The sequence below is a fragment of the Cryptomeria japonica genome, chromosome 3 (genome assembly GCF_030272615.1).
Source record: "Cryptomeria japonica chromosome 3, Sugi_1.0, whole genome shotgun sequence".
Taxonomy (NCBI): domain Eukaryota; kingdom Viridiplantae; phylum Streptophyta; class Pinopsida; order Cupressales; family Cupressaceae; genus Cryptomeria; species Cryptomeria japonica.
In genome coordinates this window covers 859,137,630-859,160,976 of record NC_081407.1, presented here as the reverse complement: position 1 = coordinate 859,160,976, position 23,347 = coordinate 859,137,630, and the positions used below count along the sequence as shown (strand labels likewise).

The following is a 23,347-nucleotide window of genomic DNA, read 5'->3' as shown; positions in this document are numbered from 1 at the left end:
AAGGAATTGAATCAAAAGAAGAATTTCGCTCATGTCCCTCTCTAAGGGTCCAGAGCGAAATCTCTTGGAAGGACCTCCTATCTCACCTAAAGCACCAAGAGGATCTTGTTTTAAGCAAAGTTGGGAGTAGATTGACTTGAGCACGATGAGAAGAGAATTTCAAAAATCAAGTCTAAGGCAAAGTGATAGGAATGAAGCGTGAATTGAGTCAAGAGGAAGAAATTTGCTCATGTACCTTCCAAAGGTACAGGAGCGAAATCTCTTGAAGAAGAATGTTTTGTTAATCAAGATATCAAGACAAGCCTTCTTGAAGGTAATTTAAGTCTTTGTTGCAGCATGAGCCTTCTAATGATAATGAAAATTGAGTATGTGAGTGAGAAAACTAAGATTAGCCCTTAGTTCGCTCACACTAAGAATGTAAGAGGAATGAATGATCTTTGATGAAATTCTAACTAAGTCTTGTTTTGACATCGCAGGACCATCTCCACAAGGTTAGTGCGATCTTCGAAGGAAAGCTTTATGATGTTCAAATCATCATTGCAGGCATAGACACCATCAGGCTGATGCATATCAATGAAGAAGCGACAATTGAAATTAAGCTTAAGCTGAATGATTCCAGTTGACTACACAAGGCAAGTCTGCAATCAACAAACTGCTAGTAGTATGGATATACGAATTTCACCATCAATCAAGCACATTTCTTCCACTCATCTAATAACATGAAATCAAATATGAGAAGTATAGAGACCATGCAAATTGTCGAATCGACCCATAAATTTCACCATTTCTTCAATGAAGTTTTACAAGTTTCTTACAACAACACCTTGGCAACAATCTTTGCCTTCTCTCTCTACTCTACTCTAATTGCTATTCTATCAACTAGCTAATCACCTTCTAACTACTCTCTATCTGTCTTCTATTAACTAACTCTCTAACTGCTTCCTATTAACTGCTTTTACAAATGAAGAGCCGGGGCTTATATAGTGCCCACAATACAATTCAATGGCTTAGATCAATTCGAGATCAATGGTCAGGATTCAACAAAGAAAACCCTAATTAGGGTTTGTTACAACCATTACATAACATTTAATGCTTGACCAATGATAAAATTGTATTTTTAGGACACATGTCTTCTCTGGAAAATTCAACCAATAGATAGCTGGGGTAGGTACATCGAAGTTTGTGCCACCTCCCATGAGTTAGGTACATTGAATCTGGACATGCTGAGGTGGACCACACTGACTGGAGAAGTGATGACTAGGATGCCACCTTGTCTGACACTTGTAACTTGGTAGATATTCGATTTGATGTTGTTGAGAAGCTAGCTTTAATTAATTCATCTGGAACTATTTGCTTCTTCAACGAACCCTTGCTCTGACTTCTCTTGTCTTTGATGTGTAGGATGATGATGTACCTCACCTTGGAATGCTGGATTGGAAGAAGTCGCCCTTGATGATGTTAGTCCGAAGAAGGCCGTCCTTGTCGATGTTAGACTGGAGGAGGTCGCCCTTGTCCTTGCTTGATCTTCTTGGAGGAGACCGTCCTTGATTTGACTTGATTTTCCAACTTCGGGGTCTCCATTTGATGCCTACACAAAATATTAAAGTTAGTCTTTTGAGCATCAAACCTTAAAGCATGAAATTTAAGACCTTTCAAAGGTAAAACTTAAGATATTAATTTGAAAAAAGTCATGATAAATCAAGATTTATACATTTTCAAATTAATCATGAATGGAAATTGGATTTTCAAGACTTAGATTTTGCAATGGGATCACAATAAGTCTTGAATGAGATCTTCAAAAAAGTAATTCTTCATACCTTCCCTTGAGTACTTAAGTACAAAAAACCTTGAAAAATGAAGGAAGAAGACCGGATTTTGTTGGGCAAGATTTATAGCCATCCCTTGGATGAAGTACGCCTCCTTTAGCCTTCAAAAGAGCTCCACCTTCCACTAGCCTCCAACACTTAGCAAAATTTCGCCTTCAAATACTTTCCAAAATCTGGAAATTATCCTCCAATCTAGCAAGAAATTCGCCTCTCCAATTCGCATTTTGAAACAATGAATGAATGATTTGCATTTGTCCACAACACTCCTCTCTTATAGAGCGCTCACCACCCTACTCCTCCTAGGCCGACTTGGCAAAATAGGCCTAGAAATAAATAAATTTGCAAAAAAGGAGAGGCTGACTTGGCAAAATAAAACAAATAAGACCCCAAGCACTCCATTTTTTAATTTTAATTTCACAAAAATTAATTTTAAATGTCTTTATAATAAAAATTCGATTTTTAAAGACTCAAAATTAATTTATTAAATGCTAATATGTTCTTTATTAAATGCCAATTTAATTAATTTTATCAAATAGTTGGCAATTTTGGCATCTAATGCGATTTGGAGGATATTGACGCCCAAATATGGTAAAAAATAATGAATGCCACTAACTTCGCCCTGGTCCCTTGGAGAGGGATAGGAGCGAACTTGCAATTTTGCTCTTGCATTTCTCATTTTTCTTGTCCAAAACTTCATCTAGGCATCTAAATGGCATTTTTAATTGGAGGTTTGAGTTTAATTTCACTTGATCTCTAGAAGGGAAGTGCATTAGGACATTTTTCGCCCTGGACCCTTGGAGAGGGATAGGAGCGATTTTTTACTTTTGTCCTCAATCCTTCATCTTTAATTTGTTGATTCTCGTTGTGGGGTAAGCAATGATCCCTTCCATTCATTCTATGCATGCTTAACTCGTTTTTGCAAGGCAAAATAGGTTCTCCAAAGATTTTCGCCCTGGACCTCCAGTGAAGGACAGGAGCGACTTTTGCATTTTAGCCTAGGATGATCAAGTTTAAAAGTCAAGTCTTTGTTCACCATGCCTTAGAAGACCCTTCCCATCTTGCGCAACCTTGCCTTAGCGTAATCTTAGAGGGAAATTGTTGATTTTGTAAAAATCGCCCTGGTCCTTCAGTGAGGGACAAGAGCGCTTTTGAGTCTCTTGTACAAGTTCTTGATCGCTTCAATCTTCAAGTTACTCTAAGGCGTAGAACATCATTCTCCACTCCCTTTTGAGTGTTGGAAACAAAAATATCATCTTGAAATGCAAGGTAAATGGGCACACTTAGAAATTTCGCCCTGGACCCTTGGAGAGGGACAGGAGTGAATTTGCAAATTGTCATCAAAACTTGTAATCTTTGCATCTTAATTCCACCTCAAGGCGTTTCAAACATCATTTCAAACTTGCGCCTAGGCTTATATTTGTTCAAACTTGGAGGGAAGGGTTGGATATTAGGTTTTTTGCCCTGGTCCCTCAGAGAGGGACAGGAGCGATTTTGCAAATTCAAGTTTGTTCGTCCTTCTCTAGCCCTCCAAATTATCTTCAATGGGCAAAACACACCTTCCTCCACTCATTTCAATCACAAAACTTGCCTTGTCCTTGCAAGAAAATTGCACTTTTAGAAAATCGCTTTGGACCTTCAGTGAGGGTCAGGAGCGCTTTTGCAAATTTAAACAATTTTCTCTCACCTTTCCCTTTGAACTCACCTTGATAGGGAAGAACTTTCCTTGTTTCACGCTATGAATATATCTTCGTGTCCAACAAGTGATAGAATAATGTGCTTTTAAGAAAATCGCTCTGGACCTTCAGTGAGGGTCAAGAGCGCTTTTTTTGCTTCTTGGTATATTTCTTCTTTTGATGATCATCCAAATTATATTCAATGGGTAGAACACGCTTTCCTTGATCCCTTCGAATCATAAAATCACTTTGATCTTGCAAGAATAATGCAAATTTGAAAATCTAGCTCCGGACCTTCCGTGAGGGTCAGGAGCGATTTTTGTCTTTGTTGCCCAAAATTCACCATTTTTCAAACTTTCAAACTTTCAAATGCATCCAGTAACGTCCAATCTTCTCTCCGGAAAACCCTGCACAAAACTAGTTAGCCAAAATTAGCGAGAAATAAACTTGAACAACATTTTCGCCCTGGACCCTCAGCAAGGGTCAGGAGCGAAATTTACAATCTAGGCTAAATTGCTCAATCTTTTAGTTTCAAACCACTTCACAGGGCAAGGTAAGATCATTTTCAAGGCCAGGAACAAGGTTTCAAATTCAAGCGAGTTGGCAAACGAAATCTACAATGAATTTTGCTCTGGACCTCCAGTAAGGGATAGGAGCGAAATTCGCCTTGGACCTCCTGAGAGGGTCAGGAGCGAAATTCGCTCTGGATCCTCAGCAAGGGTCAGGAGCGAAATTTGACTTTTTTGAACTCTCCGACAGGATAATTTTATGGAATATAACATTTAAGTATAAGTTTTCTTATACTATAAGTTATATTCCATATATACTTTCAGGATGTTTGAGAGTGATTTCAGACCTCCAGGAGTTATATTGCAAAATCTAGTTTTTGGAGGTTTTTCAGTTTCCAGACTTAGTCAAATTTCAAGATTAGGACTTTCAGACTTAGCCAAATTTCAGGATCAGGACTTTCAGACTTAGCCAAAATTTCAGGATCAGGACATTACTCAAGCCGGACTTGCTATCCATGTGATCCCCTTGGCGACACTCAAAATGCAAAGGCTAACGGACAAAACCCTAAAAGACCTAGAAAACAAACCCTAAAAAGCAAAAAAGCAGGGGTCCCCATTTGCAATGGGGTGATGTGTGAAAACGTCACAACATAATCCTAGCCATTCATTCTAAATCAATCTGAGCCATTGAAATGTAAAGAGCTCCCTATATAAAGCCTTGGCTCTTCATTTGTAAAGGTTCATAGTCAGAGAATAGTTAGTCAATAGATAGCTAATAGTTAATAGTTAGTAATAGAGGCTAGAATAGTAGAATAGCAATTAGAGTAGATTAAGAAGAGAAGGGAAGACTTTGTTGCCTTAATTGTAAAGACTTCTTTTCATTGAAGATATGGTGGAATATGTTGTTTCTTTGCAATGTGCATGGTCTCTTGTTGAATCTTCATTTTGATGATAGATGATTAGATTGAATGAAAGAAGCTGTTGAATGCACCTGTGTGGAATCCGTCTAATCCATACCACTAGCCTCTTACTGATTGTAAGTGCGCCCTGCGTGGTCAATTGGCATAAAATGAGCTTAATCTCAAGTCGTCACACGTCTATTGTTCATGCATTAACTTGAATGATGATCAATATCTGATGGTGTCCGATTTGAATATATTTGAAGCATCCCCCAGAAGATCGCACTGAGTTGGTGTTGAATTGTTCATCTTGATGGTGAGACCCAGCCCAGTAGGACTCCACCTAGTCATTCATCCATCTTCTCGCATTCTAGGTAGTAGAGTAGACTTCCTGAACCCTGCATCTTTTACCATTTGTTTGTCTTCCAGTTAGTTAATAGGACCTATGATTCCAGCAAATCAGACGTTTAGATCGTCAAGTGTAAGTCCCCTTGTGATTCCAGCAAAATCACATCATACCACAGAGAGCTTATCCACATGTAGAGATTCTACATACAGAACCTTGGAGTTACTCCGACTGATCCTTCAGCGAGATCTTCAACAGTCGGGAACTTTGTTTAAGAGAGGATAAGATACTTCGGTATTTTATTCTGTGTTTGCATGTGCATTAAAAACACATCAACAGAGCCCCAAGCACACGAGAGGTGTGGCTTAAGGGGGGGTGTTGGTGTTGGAAATAAGCCACACCCGGACCAACGATGGACTGTTCTAAGAGGGGCCAGTAGTTCAGTGGTAGAGCACTCCAGCAGCGTATGGAAGGTCCTAGGTTCGAGTCCTAGCTGGTCCATGTCTCATCAAGGGGGTATCATTGTAAGTACTTAGATCCCACTGGTTAGGACTTAAATTGTTTGAATAGTGCATTTACTTGATGTGAACTGACTCTGCAGCCCTGAGAAGGCACCGGTCTAGGGAACTTGTGCTCATTGTTCAAAACCAAACCTAAATGATAAATCATTCTTTCTGTTTTCATGTTTTATAAGTTACTTTTAATAATTATGTGCTCAGTGCAAATAGATGAAAATTGCCCAAGACTTGAGCCAGTATTGAGTCAATTTTAATAATTATGTTCTCTGTTTTCATGATTTATAAGTCATTTTTAATTATTATGTTCTCAGTGCAGAACTAGAAGTGTAGAGGAATTCAATTTTAGAATTGATTCCCGTTAGTTGGCCGGTGCTCTGAGATCTCTGTTGATAAGAAATTTGGCAAATCTTTAGGATATTTCAGGTAATCAGTTGGAGGAACCAACATCCACAACTCCATCTTCAAAATTTGCCTTTTCTTTGTAGAATTTGAGATGGAGGAAGATGCACTCAGGTGACCCCTTTGTTTCAAATTTGATGCTCATGGGAGAAAGCATGCTTTTGGGTAAGGTTAATATTAATTCCTCCACTTTACATATGCGGGGAGAAACTGTGCCCCTGCTTTCTTTTCCTCCAGTTTCTTTACTTATTTCTCTGAGATTCTTGATGAGCAATGTGCAGTCCCATCGTCTATTTGGTAATTTTTAGACCACTGGGGAATAAGGCATGGTTGCAATTTCTACCTCAAATAATTGGTTTTTGGTGGCTTTCTTCTTTTTGATTTTTCAACTAGAATCTTTCGGTATATTATGATTAAAAATGAATATTCTCTTAGGATAGACTAGAGAAGGTGTCACCAGTTAGAAATTTAATGTCCCATTCTCGGCCACAAAATTTTCACTCTGAAATGTTATAAAGGAGGACCATCCTTTCTCTGCCAAAAGTTTTAATTTTTTATTGACTTTGGAAACGTCAGTCACACTTTCTTCCATAGGGTGATACATGGTCTAGCTCAAAATTTCAATATTCAAATTTCCAAATTTAAACTGTATATGGAAAGGTCTCTTACTTTCAACTTCTGGACAAAATGGAGATGCCCCTTGTGTCAACTAAGGGATGAATGCCAGAACTGTTGGATGATTAGGTATGCACATCAGATGTCTTTGGGCATAGGACATTCCAGTTCAAGATAGGAGACAAATCAATAATATAAAAAGTGAAGACATCAAATGACTATCCAAGTGCATAAAAAAGTATTCTGGGTTCATTAGACTTGAAAATTGATTGGGAATTGCTACTGATGAAGTCAGTAATAATCAATATCCGTGATGCATTTGCTTGGTATCAGAGTGGCAACTACTTGATTATTGGTATTAGGCTATTAGCATTGACGATATGCCCTGAGGTAGTATCTTTGAGTTATTTTATCTTATAGGTTTTGTGAAGAGAATCAGTCTTATCCTCTAAGGTGATTTCAGAAATAAAACTATTTATCAGTTGAAATAAATAATCTGGATCTTAGGATCTCTGCTTTGGTCCAGGGTTCGGTTAGGTTAGCTAATTAGTATAAGATTATTTGTAATTTTACTGTCAAAGGTTGTATATTTTAGAATGACTTTAACTGTTACTACCCTCCAATGGAGATGACCAAAGATGTATTTTTGAGATTTTTGATAGTAATATAATGGGTATGGCTCCCTTAAGCTGGTTTTATCGATTAAAAATATCCGGAAATTTAGCTGTTATGGATTTACACTTTCCAGATGATAAATCTTCTTCCCTTGCTCTGTTCTAACCTGCAGGTCTTTTAGCAGTAGCTGGGTTTTGCTTGGCAATCCATAGTGTTGTTTTATGTGGGGTGTTCATTCATCGTTTAGCCTAGATTATTTTCTTGACATTTAAGAAACTTATTCATTCTGAGATATTTCTTTTCATAAAAAAGGCTGGTAACATCTTTATTTATGAGTGTACCATTTGTAGAGTGCATATATTATCATTGTGCATGATAGTCGGATGGAAATTTAAACTTTGAAAGTTATGGTGCAGTTTGTGGGAAACATGCATGGTGATGAACCTGTGGGCCGGGAATTGCTCTTATATCTTGCAGATTGGTTGTGCAAGAATTATTTGAAGGATCCTTTGGTATGTATAACCAAGATTTCCAAATTTTTGACTTCATTGTCTTTTCCAAAGAAATCTGAAATAATGTTATCCGGGGTTTCAAGTGGGGTTGCTCAAAAATGAATTAAAGAACTTCATATCTGCATGTACACTGTAGAAGCCAAAATAATTCTCAGTGGTGCAAACTGACTTGTGAGTGCTCTTTAAGATTACTCAGGAATAGTTATGTTTCAATCTCTTGTAGCTTTATGCATGTGAGACACTGGTGCTATCTCTAGATGTAATGTTCCCTACTTAATACCCTGGAATGTATACTAATAGTTGGTGGACTAAGACAAGACAAATTACCTTTTTATTTAATACCTCTAAAAAATATATATAAAATATCCTGCAGAAATCATTAAGATTATCATGATATTTATTTGGCATATTGAATTTGAATTCTTATAGTTGTTTTTCCATTATAAATAGTTCTGTTGCAGATTAATATTTTAGGCAGTGGAGTCATGATTGGGTTGCCCAACCAACCCATGCTAAGCCCACCGGGTCTTACTAACATTGTGTGGGTCTTATTCCCCTAATCATACTCTGTTTGGGAATGGAGTCATGATCAGGTTGCCCAGCCAACCCATGTTAAGCCCACCGGGTCTTACTAACATGGTGTGGGTCTTATTTCCCTGATCATACTCTGTACCCTTACCAGTTTATTATATTCAATTAGATATTCATTAAATGATACCTTTAATTGTATTAGCATTTCTTGATTATATATTCAGATATTCAGTATGTTATTTGATACCATTGATTACTTAACAGATTGTATTGAGTATATAACATAGTATTGACATCCTACTGAATTATTAACAGATTTAATAGTCTGATGCAATTTGTATATAATCAGAAAATTACTGACTGTCTACTGATATTAGATAAATTGTCTTATTGTTATTTCATTATGTACTCTATTCTTGAAAGTGGACGATACATACCTGGTCAGCACCTTTGTTTGAATTCCCTTTGACTGCTTATTACCACTATTGGGTTGAATAGAATGCACTCGTGGCTGGGGCAGCTTACATGGTCTCTTCCTATCTTCTTTTTCCTTTTTTTCCTATCCTCCGTACCTTCTTGTCTCCCGTGTGGGATATAAAGCCCTCTATATATATCACAAGGGATTCGCAACATATGGAACACGTCACTTTAGAGGAGACGTGACTTGTTTTAAGTCATGTCTTACACAAGACTGGTCATTGCCTGGGGTTACGACTCTTGGAAAAGTGGCAACACCCAGAGCTATCATTTAGGAAATACATATTATTAAATCTAATGATTATTTATTGATATTTATCATTAAACTAATAGTTAACAATAATTCATATTAAATAGAGTTTTAATAAATATTTAATTCAGTTATAATCAGATTAGTAAAATAATAATTGGAATTAATATTCATAGGTAGTAATTTAAGAAAAAACCAGTGATCAACTAATATCTGAATTCTGTTCCAAATTGTAATACATGAATATATGTATGTTTAATATATATTTTATTGGGACGTGACTGTCCTGAATTGGGGACATTACACTAGATGCCATTTTAAGAAATATGTCCATTTTCTTAGCTTTGCCTTTTGAGATGTGGTAGCCCTTTCGTGTGCAGGGTTTATATAGTCTTAAGGCTTCTGAGAGATTGAAGATGAAAATTGAAGGTCTGTAGATACACAAAATGTATTGTAGATTGCTGCATTCAACAAAGAGAGAAAAATATTACCATTTTAATTGAAAGAACACTCTTCTCAAACTGGCAACAATTATTTAGTTAGTAAAAGGATAAAAGGACACATACATGTTCTTTTATTTGCAGAATAACAGTAAAAGACAAGTAGGCAAGCCTATCTAGAAAAGTGATTGAGAGTGATGTAGAAACACAAAACTAAATAACTAGACTCCTATCATCATTCTCTCGCTCACTTTATCTGCCTTGAACTCTAGACTTGTCTCTCTCCCTATCACTCTTCTTCTATCCCCTTTCTCGACCTCTCTCTATCTCACTCTCTCCTCTCTCCTCCAAGATCTAGACCTATCTCTCTACCTCTCTCTCTCATCCTCAGACCCCCATGAGGGGTACTACCCTCAACCTTGTTTTGGTGTTGCTCCCAAACCACCATCACACTATAAGTCTAAGCAAGTAATAGGCCAATGATGAATCATGATCATGAAAATCTACATAATACATATTCCTTGTTGCAAATCTTTGCATATTCATAGTTAAAAAAATATTATTGTTGCTACATCATCCAGGACCTACCTTAACGCCTTCATAGGAAGGATGTAGGCTCCTCTGAGCCATAGACTTCTAGTTATATTTTTGATATTATTTTGGAATTTTTGATGTCATGGATTTCATATTCCATGAATTTTTTATACATTTGACAGTATTTATATCTAAGTGTGCTATGTCCTTCAACTACAATTTGCATTTAGACTTATGTGATCGATGTATACTCATGTATGTGATCAAATTAGCTTCTATTTTTCTGATGTTATTGTGACTTTAAGGTTTATTTAATAAAGGGTGCATGAAACAAGTTTTAGATCCTTAAAAATCTCTAAATTTTTGTAATATCCCTTGACTAATCTGACCTCAAGTTGCTGATTAAAGGCTCAAGGAATATTGTCAAACACTTTGCCAACAATCTGGTCTTCATGCTGATTGTTTTTTTTTTTTTGGTTTTTGAATGGGATTTGATATGCTGAGACAATTTGAAAATATATTTGAGATGACCAGAAAAAGATTGCAGCTACTAAATGAACTTGAAGTGCAAGCATATGATTGAGAATGATGATGCATATGCAGCTACAGCACTAAGGCAATTCTACAAACATTTGCCATGCATCCTAAGGACTACGATATTCATCTACAGAAAAGGGACTTTATTACAAACAGCAATGGGTAATTTGTCAAACAGTTAAAATGCAACATTCAAGACTGAAATCTACGCCAACAGCAATTTGTCAAACAGTTAAAATGCATATTCAAGACTGAAATCTTCGTCAACAGCAATGGGTAATTTGTCAAACAGTTAAAATGCAACATTTAATCTATTGATTATCTCTTTAAAGCCTTTACAATACCAAAGCATACCCGGAATTTAGAAGATAACAAGATTACCAAAATTCTGGAAATGAAACAGCAGACTAGATGACTGATAATCCATTCGATCTGCTATACTTGTTAATGTCTCCACCTGAATAATATAGCACAAGAAGACTCCCACGCGCCAATGTTGAAGCAAGCACAAACCAACATTAAATGTATTCAATAAATATTTATCTTCAAACTTCTGATCTTCCTAGAATAAATTTCAAAACCCCTTGTGAAACAATTGATATTTCCTCCAATAAAGCTCAAATGTGACCTCCTTGTGAAGCCACCAGCGCAATCGAAGAGAGGCTACGTTCTCCAGGATTGAAATTACAACGAAACCCTAAGTTTCTTCTTCAAAGACAAAGCTTCTTCAGAATAGACAAATGTTGAAATGATTCAAGAATGAATGAAATGAAATCCAAATCCCCTTTTATAATGTTTAATTTGCATTTGTCTTCATCTCCTTTAATTTACTTTAATTTCGTTTTTTTTCCCTCCTTTTGGTGCACAACATTAAAATATAAAGTATACTCTATTAAACACTTATATCTCCCCTTTAAATAACACTTTATCACTTATTATAAAGTATACTTTTAAAACATTTAAATCTCCCTTTTAAATAAAGTCCACTTAATTTATCGATGATATGCACTTAATAATTAATTACTATTAAAGTATAACTTTAATAATAATTATAACATTATAACTCCATCATTAATCATTATTTCTCAATTCCGACTGAACCTAGGAGTTAACCATTGTTTCCACTATGCATCCAACTACCTTACTAAAAATAGTAAGGGTCCCTCTCCAACAACCACTGACTTACTATAAATAGTAAGTCTCTCAAAATGGAACTAGAAACCTTTGAATAGGCTAGCCTCATAATATACCAACAATGTAGAGAGGAAAACACTGCCATCTGCCACCTAAAGACATTACAATTTCTTGTGTTTTTCACTTTGTGGAGCCTTTGCTAAGTCTTCGCCGAGTCTTGAGTCCGAGTTTCGTAACTTCGATTATGATTATATTATTATTAATATAAAATATTTTTATGTTATACTCATGGAAATTATGCAATAATACAATTATAATATAATATATTAAATAGTATATTATGATAGCATATTAATATATAATTTAATATCTATTATATTATATTAATATATATTTTTTTGGTTTGTTAATTGTGGGATGTAGGCCATCTCCCATATAGCTTAGATACCAAATAGAAAAGCAAGCTTTAGACCTAAATCCAGAGAGTAGTGAAGACAGAGAGAGAGGAAAACAAGAAAAAACTTCTACAAAGAATAACTTAAACCAACAATCAAAATACACTCGAGCTCAACATTTCTTATGTTTCCGCTTGCTCCTAGGAAAGGAGCGCTTCCATAGTTCATTGTATGCCATCATCTATTGCATCCAAAGCTTTCAATCTCAGTTTCTCAGCTTGAAATTTCCTCCCTCTACGCTTATCGCTCTTGGGAATGTTTGGTTTTGAGATCTTGCTTGCAGTTTGAGATATGGTGCGAATATCAGTGCAAGCCAACACATCATCCTAATCCTGAAGAAAGTCATGCTCCTCATCAAAAGCTAACTCATGCTCTGCATCATCTAAGGCTATAGAAATATCCCGTTGAATTGTGTCCAAATAATCTTGCTGATTTGAAGTGACTGTTGCCTCAACTTCAGGAGGGACAAAGCTCTCTAAGTCATTACTAGAAATTTCACCAGTTGATGGGGTAGGAGAACATTGATCCATGAAAACACCACGATTTCTCCAAATGAAGTCAACATCTAGGCTTCCCTCCTTATGAACCCACCTCTTAAGATTTTGTGTGCAAAGACCATTAACAAATTTCACCTGGCAGCCAACAATCTTGTGCCCTAGCTGGTTGCATTTGAAGCAACATTCAAGAAGCCCTTTGTAATTTAAATATTGCAGCCACTTTCTCATAGAAGAGTTGATACGAATCATGTGAGGCAACAACCTTGAGATATCAACAAGGGCACAAACTTTGGAAAACTGTCTTAGAGCTAGAGAGGAAGTATCCTCCATTTTGATAAAAGTGCCAACCAAAGTGCCAACCGAATTGATCAAGGACTCAACTTGTCCCGGAGTTCGCAAAACCAAAGGGAAGTTGTAAAGTTGTATCCAAACCGGAATGGAGGTGATACAAACATTGGCAGGATCAAAAAAGGTGACCATTGGGTCACAAAAAATTCAGATCTGCCATAAAACCAAGGCCCATTATTTCTGACAAATTTGCAATCTTCAGAATTTAGAAAGATACCCAGGCATAATCCATGGTCCAGCAACTCCACCAAGGGAGTAGATAGGTTGTGTTGGTTGAAAATTTTGTACACTTGGGGAAATATACAAAATTGTGGTTTCAACCACAACACACGAGTAAAAACTCTCCTAATTAAGGGAAGACTCCCCCTATCTAATTACAACTTTGAAAATAAAATAGGATGGGACAGCAATCTTTCTTCTTTTTTCAAGAAAGACAATATCCTTTTCTCTTCACAGAAAAGGATAGCAATTGAATATGAACAACAGTAACCACTTTCAAGTGAAATGAGAGAAAGGAAATGAAGTTTCCTGAAAGCGCAAAGACTTCTGTCACTTCCTTCGGGACGGGACATCAATATCAAACTCAAAGACTTGATTATGTGAAGTCCTATCTACCCTTTGCTATACTAAATTTTACAACGAATAAAAGATAACAGCTCAAAGACTGGAATAATCTATTCTTTCAACACAAAGACAAGAACTAATGCAAGCTCAAAGACTTGCTGCTATTTCTTATCAAACAGTAATTTTTCCTCAAGAATAGATGTAAGCTCAAAAACTTGCTGCTCCTTCTAGAGACTTTCCTATTTTAATTAATCTTCTCTACTTGCAACTCAAAGACTTCAAATCAGATTAGACTAAGCTCCTTTAGAAATACTTTGCATGGAAGAAATAAAAAAGATTCAAACTCAAACATGTAGCTCAAAGACTCAAAACTTGAGTAATCGTTCTTTATTATTCTTCAAAAACTTTCAATCCACATACATAAGCTCAAAGACTTCTTGCTGTAAATTTGGCAGAGTTTTTGCTTGCTTTCCCAAAAGATATATATTACAATGGACCCTCTCTTCTATTTATAGGAGAGGAGCCTTGAGAAAAAGGTGGGAGGATCCTAACTAACTTAACAGATTCTCTCAACCACCAAGACTCATTCAATAACTAATTGAGACTCCATTAACTAACTAAGAGTTACTCCAACTAACTAAGACTTATTCCAACTACAGTCCTAATCGGACACAACTTGTAGTTGCCTTACATGTAATTACAAAAGTGCAAGTTGTTGTTTGTAACTAGGAAAGAGGGTTCGGATTGCCCTAAGGCAACATCCGAACCCCTTCCCTTAAGCATAACGTGGAGGACCGGCCCTAAAAGGGTTAATGTGGCCTTAAAACAAAGACTAGCCCCATTCACCACGCCACATTAAATTGGTGCCAAAATGAATATGTAAATGGAGGTCGACTTAAAGGTTATGTGGGTTAAATGATCATTTACCAAACACAAACACATTATTTTTTCCCTCTTGCAAAGCAAAATACTTCTGCAACTAAGCATGCGAAATTGAGAAGTAAAATTGGGCGAACTCATCTAAGAAGGTTAAAGGCATTGGTTGTTCCAGAATTCTGTTAGAGAGCAGATTTGATGTAGACTTGGAATAATTAGAAGGGCAGATCTGACCATTAAACATGTAGATCTAATAAGAGGCTGAAGAGTTCAGCTAAGTATTGTATTGGTACAATTCAGATTGAATACATAATCTGACCTGTGGGTCTTTAGTGCTGGGTTTTTTGTCCTTGGAGGTTTTCCCAGGGTATTTGTGTTTGTCTCCTATGCACTTACTTTCATTCTGTCATTACTTAACTTAATATTAGCAAATAATTAAATATTGATAATCTGATTATTAATCTGGGTCACAAAATTAACACAAGTAATCTGTAACTTGCTTTTTACAAAAAATACTTTTACATGTAACTTGTCAAAACAAAATTACAAATGCATAATTAAAACTATTCCATGTGTCTAAAGACACGACTCTAACTGCATCATCCTTTGTCTGTGATGATCTTCATGTCGCTTCAGGATGCTAGAAGTTGAAGTATTCTGGATTGGTAAAGACATCTTGAACCGGAACGGGAACTTGCATCCTTATCTTCTTGCTTGGGGTAGTACTAGTTTTTCAAGAGGGAAAGGGCGGCCTTCCTCTTTTTGTGTAATGACAATCTTTGTCTTGAAAGCATTCTATGTTCTCAACCATGAATTCTTATTGTATCTCTTCTTTGTATCATCCATCCTTCATTCTTGAGATCTTCTTGCAAAATAAGGCCCATTCCTTAATCCATTGATTTGGTAGATCCTGTGTGCAAACCGGACTGACAAGGGAAGGGATAAATTGGTGCAAAAATGGGCTCACAAGTGAATTTCGGGTTTTGGAAGCTGCGTTACATGTGTGGGATAAACAAGAGCATTAACTTGCAATTGCGGGGAACAAACATGAAACTTCATATGTGTAATGGGTAAACACAAGTTTGCACTTGTAATTGGACCTTTAGAACTCATTTTCAAGTGTTTTTTTAGTGCATTTTGGACCAATTTCGGGTTTTGGATGGCTGATTGCAGGTAGACTTTAAATGGGGAAAATGAATGAAGGTGTGAAATGAATGGATGAAATGGTATGCATGGATGATGGAAATGAATATGAAAAGATTTTGGGAAGATCATTTTCAAGAAAATGAGAAGAACTTTCAACATGTAATCCGGTTCTAAAAACCCGAAATTGAAAGAATGGGTATTTTTCATCTTTGCAACTTGGAATTTCAACAAAAGATGGTTAAATCTTTTATCCGTAAGGGAAGAACAATGATTTTCATCCAACTTGTAATGTAATCGGGATTTAAAATCCCGAATACATGTAAAGAGGAAAAATGAGGACGAACAATGCAATTCACAAATTGCTATCAAAGGGGAAAATCTCCCTCACAAAAACCGATTTTTTGGGGAAGAACCAACATATTTGAAAACAAGAAAAATGAAACAAGAAGAAAAGAAATCTTACCTTGCTCCAATTTGAAAATGCCTCTTCAACAAGATGATTAATCTTTGAAATAAAGAAGAATATCTCTTAAAAAGAAATTAACCGCATTCCAAAACCCTAGCCACGTTTTTGAAAAAATGCCCAAAACTGAAAAACGTGGCAGCAAATGCATGAGAAATGGCATGGAAAATGGCCAAGACTCTTTCTAACCTCAACCCCTTAGCATACCAAGCCAAAATGATTCATAAGATTGCTGATTCGTGGCATTTTTAATGAAGAAAAATGTGGTTTTTTTGGCAAAAACGTGTTTGCTGTTATAAACCTAAAAACCAGCAAACTTAACCTCCATGTGGCGTGAAAGGTGTCAAAAAATGCATGGAAATAGGAAGGAATCCTAAATGCCTTCTATCTCCCAAAAAATCTCCACAAAAATTTGCCTAAAATCCTCAAAAAAACGTTTTTCCTTGCAATTCGGGTTTTTTGGAACCAATAACAAGTTTTAATTTGTATGAACCAATGAAAATCGGGTTTTTTAGAGGAAATAACAAGTTTAAAATTCCACTTTTTCAACATGTTAGGCAAAATCGGGTTTTTTTGACCAAATAGCAAGTTTAAAATGTCAAAAATGCACTTTATAAGCAAAATCGGGTTTTTGGAAACAAAGTGCAAGTTTTAAATTGTCACTTTTTCATCAACAAGGCAAAATCGGGTTTTAAAAATGCAATTACAAGTTTAAAATCCTCAAAAATGCACTTTATGAGCAAAATCGGGTTTTTTGGAGAGCTATGCAAGTTTAAAATCACTTGTAAAGGGGAAATAAAATCCCTACAAGAAGTTAGAATTGCTTGCACACATGTAATGGGGGTTTAAAATCCCTATTACATGTAAAAACCATTAAAGTAGGGGTTTTTGGAGAGAACTACAAGTTTACTTGCAACTTAACCAAAAAATCCCTATTTTAACTAAAAAAAGACCAAAAAACAATAAAAATAATACAAACAATAAAAGGAAAATTTAAAACAAATTACAAGTTTTCATTTTTTTAATAAGGTGCACATGTAATAAGCTAAAAATTTCCCTACAAAGACCAAAACAATGGAAATCATTAAAACTTGCAGTTTGAAGAAAATTCTCCACCTGTAGTCGGGATTTTAAAACCCGATTTTGAAGGAAAGACAGAGAAAATGAACCCAAAATTTGACGAAATTCGAAAAGTAGTTTGAGGATGGACTGAAGATTAAGCTAGTCCAAGGATTAGTCAAAATTCTGCCTCAGGAAGCGTGCCATAGAGTAAATTTTTTCATTTTTTTCACAAAAATTTCATGTAATGGTCCTTCATTTTTGAAAACAAAAATGAGGACAACAGGTTGGCCCAACTACTTTTACTCCATGCAAGAAACTCATCCACAAAAGCCTCTTCCCCACAACTCTAAAAACCAAGGCCCTAGACCCAATGTCAGACAAAGCATCTGAAATGCTTGCATCCAAAATGTGAAACTCCACTGGCCCAAAATCTAGCAACAATTTAGTGTCTCCCCAAAATAGGGGTGGAACAAAATTAGAGATCACAAGTGGTGGAGAGGGGTTGGGGGGAAGGGAAAAGTTTTTACCAGTCTCCCTAGGCGGGATGGCTTCAATAGTAGCAAACCCTGAATTTGGTCAAAGGGTCTGCCTTCAAAATCTGCATTTTGGAGAAGTCATTGCACCCATGGAATGTATTAGATGCATTCTAGCACAATTTGAAATTGTGTTTGACCTACTCCAGTGACATTTTGGTGGGCAATCTAGAAATATGACCTCCTGAATCGGATGGATCAAAACACCATGACCTACCTCTAGATGCACCATGCTTGGACGACCTTTTTGATTGCTCTCCCTGCACCAATCTTTGATCTTCCTTTTGTACTTGCTCACTGCCTCGCTCACCCAGTTCTCAATCCTTGCGTCGTGCTTGCTCTCACGTTGTCCTTGCCTTCGCCCTTCGTTGCTCTTGCACAAATTTGCACATTGCGTTCCACCTTATATTGCATCTGTGTATGCTATATTTATATTAGTAATTATAATTATACAATAATGGCATTATATTATATTATATTAATATATTATATTGTTATATTATTATATTATTATATTATTATATTATTATTGAATTGTAATTATATTATTATTATATATAATATAATTTTTTTGGGCAAATTATGGACATGGGGTCCTGTTGTGACCATTTCACACATCGCCCCATTGCAAATGGGGACCCCCTCTTTTTGCTCGTTTTTGCTCGCCTTTCGCTTTGCTTTTTAGGGTTTTGGTAGTTTGTCAGTTGTCTGGATCTAGGGTCAAACCTTAGGGTTTCCGTTACGATCTTTTCAGGCCAGAATCCAGTTAGTCCTGAGAGCTTTTTTGAGCTTCCTTTTGTAGGATGCAAATTTTGAATGAAATGAATTCGCCAGAATGGTCTATTTTCAATTGGCATTTTGAGTGCAGAGTCTTAAATTTGTCTAAGTGTTGATGATGAAATGTGAATTTTGTCCAATTGAGTAATTTTGACCAAATTTTGACCTTTTTGATATTTGATCCCGGGCATTGGAAATGATTTGTTTTTGCCTTGTGAAGTGATTAAATTTGTGAAATCTTGATATTTTGGCCTGTAGGAGCAAAATCGCTCCTGTCCCTCAGTGAAGGACCGGAGCTCGTTTTCAAATATCTTACTGTCCTTACAGGGTCAAGATGAATTTGGAATTGGAAGTGGTAAAGAGAGGCGTGATCTTTCCATTGAATATAAATTGAAGAATTTCACGAACACAGAAATGCCTCCAGGAGTCAAAATCGCTCCTGTCTCTCAGTGAAGGACCGGAGCTTAAAATCAAATATTGTTTTGTCCTTGCAGGATTTTAACGACTTGATGATTTGAAGAGGTCCAAGGAGAGATGTTTTATCAAATGAATATAACTTTAAATGCCGTTATGAAGGAGAATGAACTAAAATGCCAAAATCGCTCCTGTCCCTCAGTCAGGGACCAGGGCGAAAACCATTGTAGCTCCCATCCCTCTCCAAGGGACCAGAGCGAAGTTCTTCATAAGGTATATTCTGGGCAAAGATCAAGCAAGTTTTATGTTTGAAGGCAAGAAAGGAGGTGAGTCGAATCCGTTGAAGATAATTTTTGAAGGTGATAAAGTGAAATGAAGCCTACAGGACCAAGATCGCTCCTGTCCCTCTCCAAGGGACCAGGGCGATACAATGATAATGTTGCCTTTTCTTCAAGTCCAAGGCACTCCAAGTTCGGACATAAGGTGGCAAGGACGTTTTAAAGCGTCTCAATCAAACACAAGGCATCAAAGGTCACTAAATTGAAGGATTTGCACTAAAATACCTAATTCGCTCCTGTCCCTCTCCAAGGGACCAGAGCGAAATTCTCATAAATGCCTAGATTTCAAAAGTTTATCAAGTATCAAGTGATTAAGAAGGATCAAGGGACTTTATTCTGCACGATAAAAAGTAATTGCAGGTTGGTCGAAATTAGGACTAGCTCAAAACGTTGAAGTTCGCTCCTGTCCCTCAGGAAGGGACCAGAGCGATATTGATTATTTTGGCCAAATCCTTCCAAAACCACGTTAAGTCAAGGTTTTGCAAGGTCGCACAAGGTCAAAGGTATCTTTTGAAGATGATATACGAAGGTTCCAAACGTCAAAATGCTATCAATTAAGCCAAGGAACTTATATCGCTCCTGTCCTTTGGACAAGGACCAAAGCGATTTTCATTAAAACACTCATGCTCCTTCAAAATCAAGACAATGCAAAGATAGGCAAGATCGAGGACGTCATTTGGAAGGTAATGAACGAAGGACAAAGGTTAAAAGATTGCAAATTTGAGCCAGGACACAAAGATCGCTCCTGTCCCTCTCCAAGGGACCAGGGCGATATTCCTCTAAACATCAAAGTGCCTTGTAGAATTCAAGTGAAACGAGAGTGGAATGGAAGAATAACATTGTTTGTCCCTCACAATGAAGATTGAAGTTCGAAGTTACAAAGATAAAGGAGAAAAACACTAGATCGCTCCTGTCCCTCTCCAAGGGACTAGGGCGATATTTGTTAAGTCACTTATTATCCTTTGAAGGTCACGTCAAAGCAAAGTTGCACAAGGTTTAAAACATCATTTGGAAGGCGATACAAGGGAGGTGAACGTTAAGATGTTACCAATTTAAGCTTGAAATGGAGAAAACACATGGATCGCTCCTGTCCCTCTCCAAGGGATCAGGGCGATGATCCTCCAAACATCAAAACGCCTTGTAGAAGTCAAGTGAAACAAGCATAGAATGAAGAAATAATGTTATTATTCGCCTTATGATGAAAATTGGAGATTAAAGATGCAAGATCTAAGTGAAAACATCTAGATCGCTCCTGTCCCTCTCCGAGGGACCAGGGCGATAATGGTCATAAAGGGCACTCGTTCACACAAGCAAATCAATCAAGCTCGAAGAACCCAACGAAAATGGCAAATTCAACGTGGAGATGGAGACTTTGAACGTCAAAAATGCAAGAATCAAGACCAAGATGATGGATCGCTCCTGTCCCTCAGTCAGGGACCAAGGCGATGAGGTTTGCATTTTTTTTTTTTTTTATCTTTAAATTTGGCGCTTAAACAAATATTTTTGAATCTATTTTAAATGCTAAAATTCGATAAATTAAAAGATTCAATTAATTAGCATTTAAATATTGCGCTTGATATTTATTAATTATTTTTGCCTTTGTAAAAAAAAAAATCGAATTTATTAAATAATAATAAAGGCATTTAATAATTAATTATTAATCAATTTAAAAAATTAAAATGGAGCACTTGGATTTGGTTTATTTTATCAAGGTCGGCCATTATTATTTATTTAAAAATCGTTTTAAATTGCCTTATTAATTACCAAGTCGGCCTAAGTGAATGGGTGGTATGAGCGCTTATAAAGGGAGGTGAGAATTGTCATTTTCACATCATCATTTATCATCTCTTACATGCGATCTTGAAGGAGAAGAGCGAGTTGTAGTTAGAAGTGCGAATTTATATTCAAAGGTGGTGCGAATTTCATCAAAGGAAGATGTAAACATCAATCAAAGGTGGTGCGAACCTAAAGCTTCATTTTGTGCAAGCTTGTCCAAGGCATTGGAGATCACATCAAGGACATATCAAAGGTGGCGAAGTTCCTAATTTGAAGAAGAGATCACGTTGAAGATTATCTAACATCAATTTTGCCTAGGCGATTTTATTCATTTTGCGTTCTAGAGTTAGCTCTCTTCTAAGGTATGGCGATAATGTTTTTATTGTTTTAGTTTTGATCGTCATAGCTTAAATTTTGAATTTTGAAATTTTGAATTCCAGCTAGCTCGATCGTTTTTTAGGAAATGATAACTCAAAGACTTATCATGAAGTTTCCTAAAATTAATCTAATCTATGTTATATATTGCAAGATCTAGTTTGTCATTATGAAATGTTGTGTAGGTATGGCGACCCCTAGGGCGGGAGCATCCACCAGTCGTTCAGCTCTCATGAAAGAAGATCAAAAGACCGAAGAAGTGGAGACGAAGATCGTGTCGAAGTGGAGCAACATTGGAGATACCAACTTGGGTAACTTTAGCAGGAAGAAATTTCGAGAGGTCCCTTACATTGGCAAGCCATCACCTGTTGCCCGGAGAATAATCGAGAGTGGCATCATTAAGGCGGCCGGCTTTCCTCCAGCTGTTCAGTGTCATGAGTTGATGATCGAGTGTGCTCGTCATTATGATCCTCAGTCCAGAACGATCGTGTCCAATGAGGGAAACACTTTGGTGTACCTTTCAGAGGAAGCTATAAGTGAAGCTTTCCATCTTCCAGAACACAGGGACATGATATACAAGAGCATAGAGGGAGCCAGGTCAATGTACGAAGATGATCCAGATGCTTGTCTAAGCATAATTAATAAGAACTGGTTACTCAAGAGTCGTACTCGCCTGAGCAAGGTACCAAACACACCACACAGGATTGATTTCTAGGAGGAGTACAGAGATTTGATTACAATGCTCAACCGAGTCACAGGAGCCCTTCAGGCCTTCTGCTTTGATAAGTGGATGTTCTACTTCATTCAAGTGATAGTTCAGGGTAAAGGAACAATTCATTGGGCTAGAATGATTAGCCATTGCTTGGACGTACAGTTGAGGAGACTCAAGGCTACCAAGTCCTTCCACATGAGTTCATATGTCATCTATGCATTGATCAGGAGTTTTGAGTACGCAGGACTACCTCATAGAGGAGTGATTGGAAGAGGACCCGGCGAGGTCAGAGCTTGTGATTCCTATGCCTACTTGCATCATCCGCCAGGAAGCAACTACAAGTTAGTTAATGATACCTTCATGATGAACATCACAAGGACGTTGCAAGGTGGGATTCACAACAGATTGTCTTAGGATGCACAAGAATTAGTGAAGAGGTACGGTGCTTGGTTTATCCAATTTCCGAAGTTTACTTATATCAGAGTTCATGGATGTCCTTTACCTCCATACATGTTGCCGAGATATCCGACAGACAGAATTGTGTTACTTGAAGTAACAAGACAGTTGGCAGCGTATGCGAAGGCATTCAGACACAGACATGGGAATGGAGTTCCAGTACCTATCATTTTGGGCAATTCAGTTGAGGTATGTCCTAATGCTTTAGCTATGGATGACGTAGAGAAGGAGTTAGCCTTGTATTCTTTTTCAACCTTTGCTTTGAGGGAAAGCTTTGATCCACATGGACATTTAGAGGAGACAGTCGGTAGGAAATTTAAGCATGAGTACCAAATTGAAGATTTTATGATGAATCTCTTAGATGATCTTGAAGTGAAACGAAAGATGCATTCTAGATTGCCTTTGGATTTCATCAGGAAATGTAGGATTTACAGAGTGGCCGACCAAGCACAGGACAGTGGCAGACATATCCAGTCATCCTATGATCGAGAAAGCAAATCAATAAGATTAGATTGGAATGAGTCCGAGGTCGTGGATTTAGATGCTTTAATGGCTCCAGTCTTGTCTTGTACTCGCAGATGGGTTGACGTACAGCATCAGAAGTTGAGAGAGCAAGGCATAGCTATGACTTTCACTTTGGAAGAGAAACCAGCCGAAGGTGGAGCTAGTGTGAGTGAAGGCAATCCTAATCCTAGAAATTCAGGTGAAGGTAACCTTCGATGTGCCAGTGAAGGCAATCT

The 23,347-nt window shown here is 37.0% G+C and overlaps 1 protein-coding gene across 2 annotated transcripts in view; it reads left to right on the top strand.

Moving 5' to 3' along the window:
• The window catches only part of LOC131066678 (carboxypeptidase SOL1), a 232,369-nt gene that overhangs the window by 61,944 nt on the left and 147,078 nt on the right, over positions 1–23,347 (top strand). The window contains exon 6 of one of the 2 annotated variants that reach the window (XM_058001503.2): positions 7,817–7,912. The exons of the other annotated variant lie outside the window; for it this stretch is intronic. Within the exon in view, the coding sequence (XP_057857486.1) occupies positions 7,817–7,912 (96 nt within the window). The remainder of the gene's footprint in view (positions 1–7,816; positions 7,913–23,347) is intronic. 2 annotated transcript variants of the gene reach the window in all.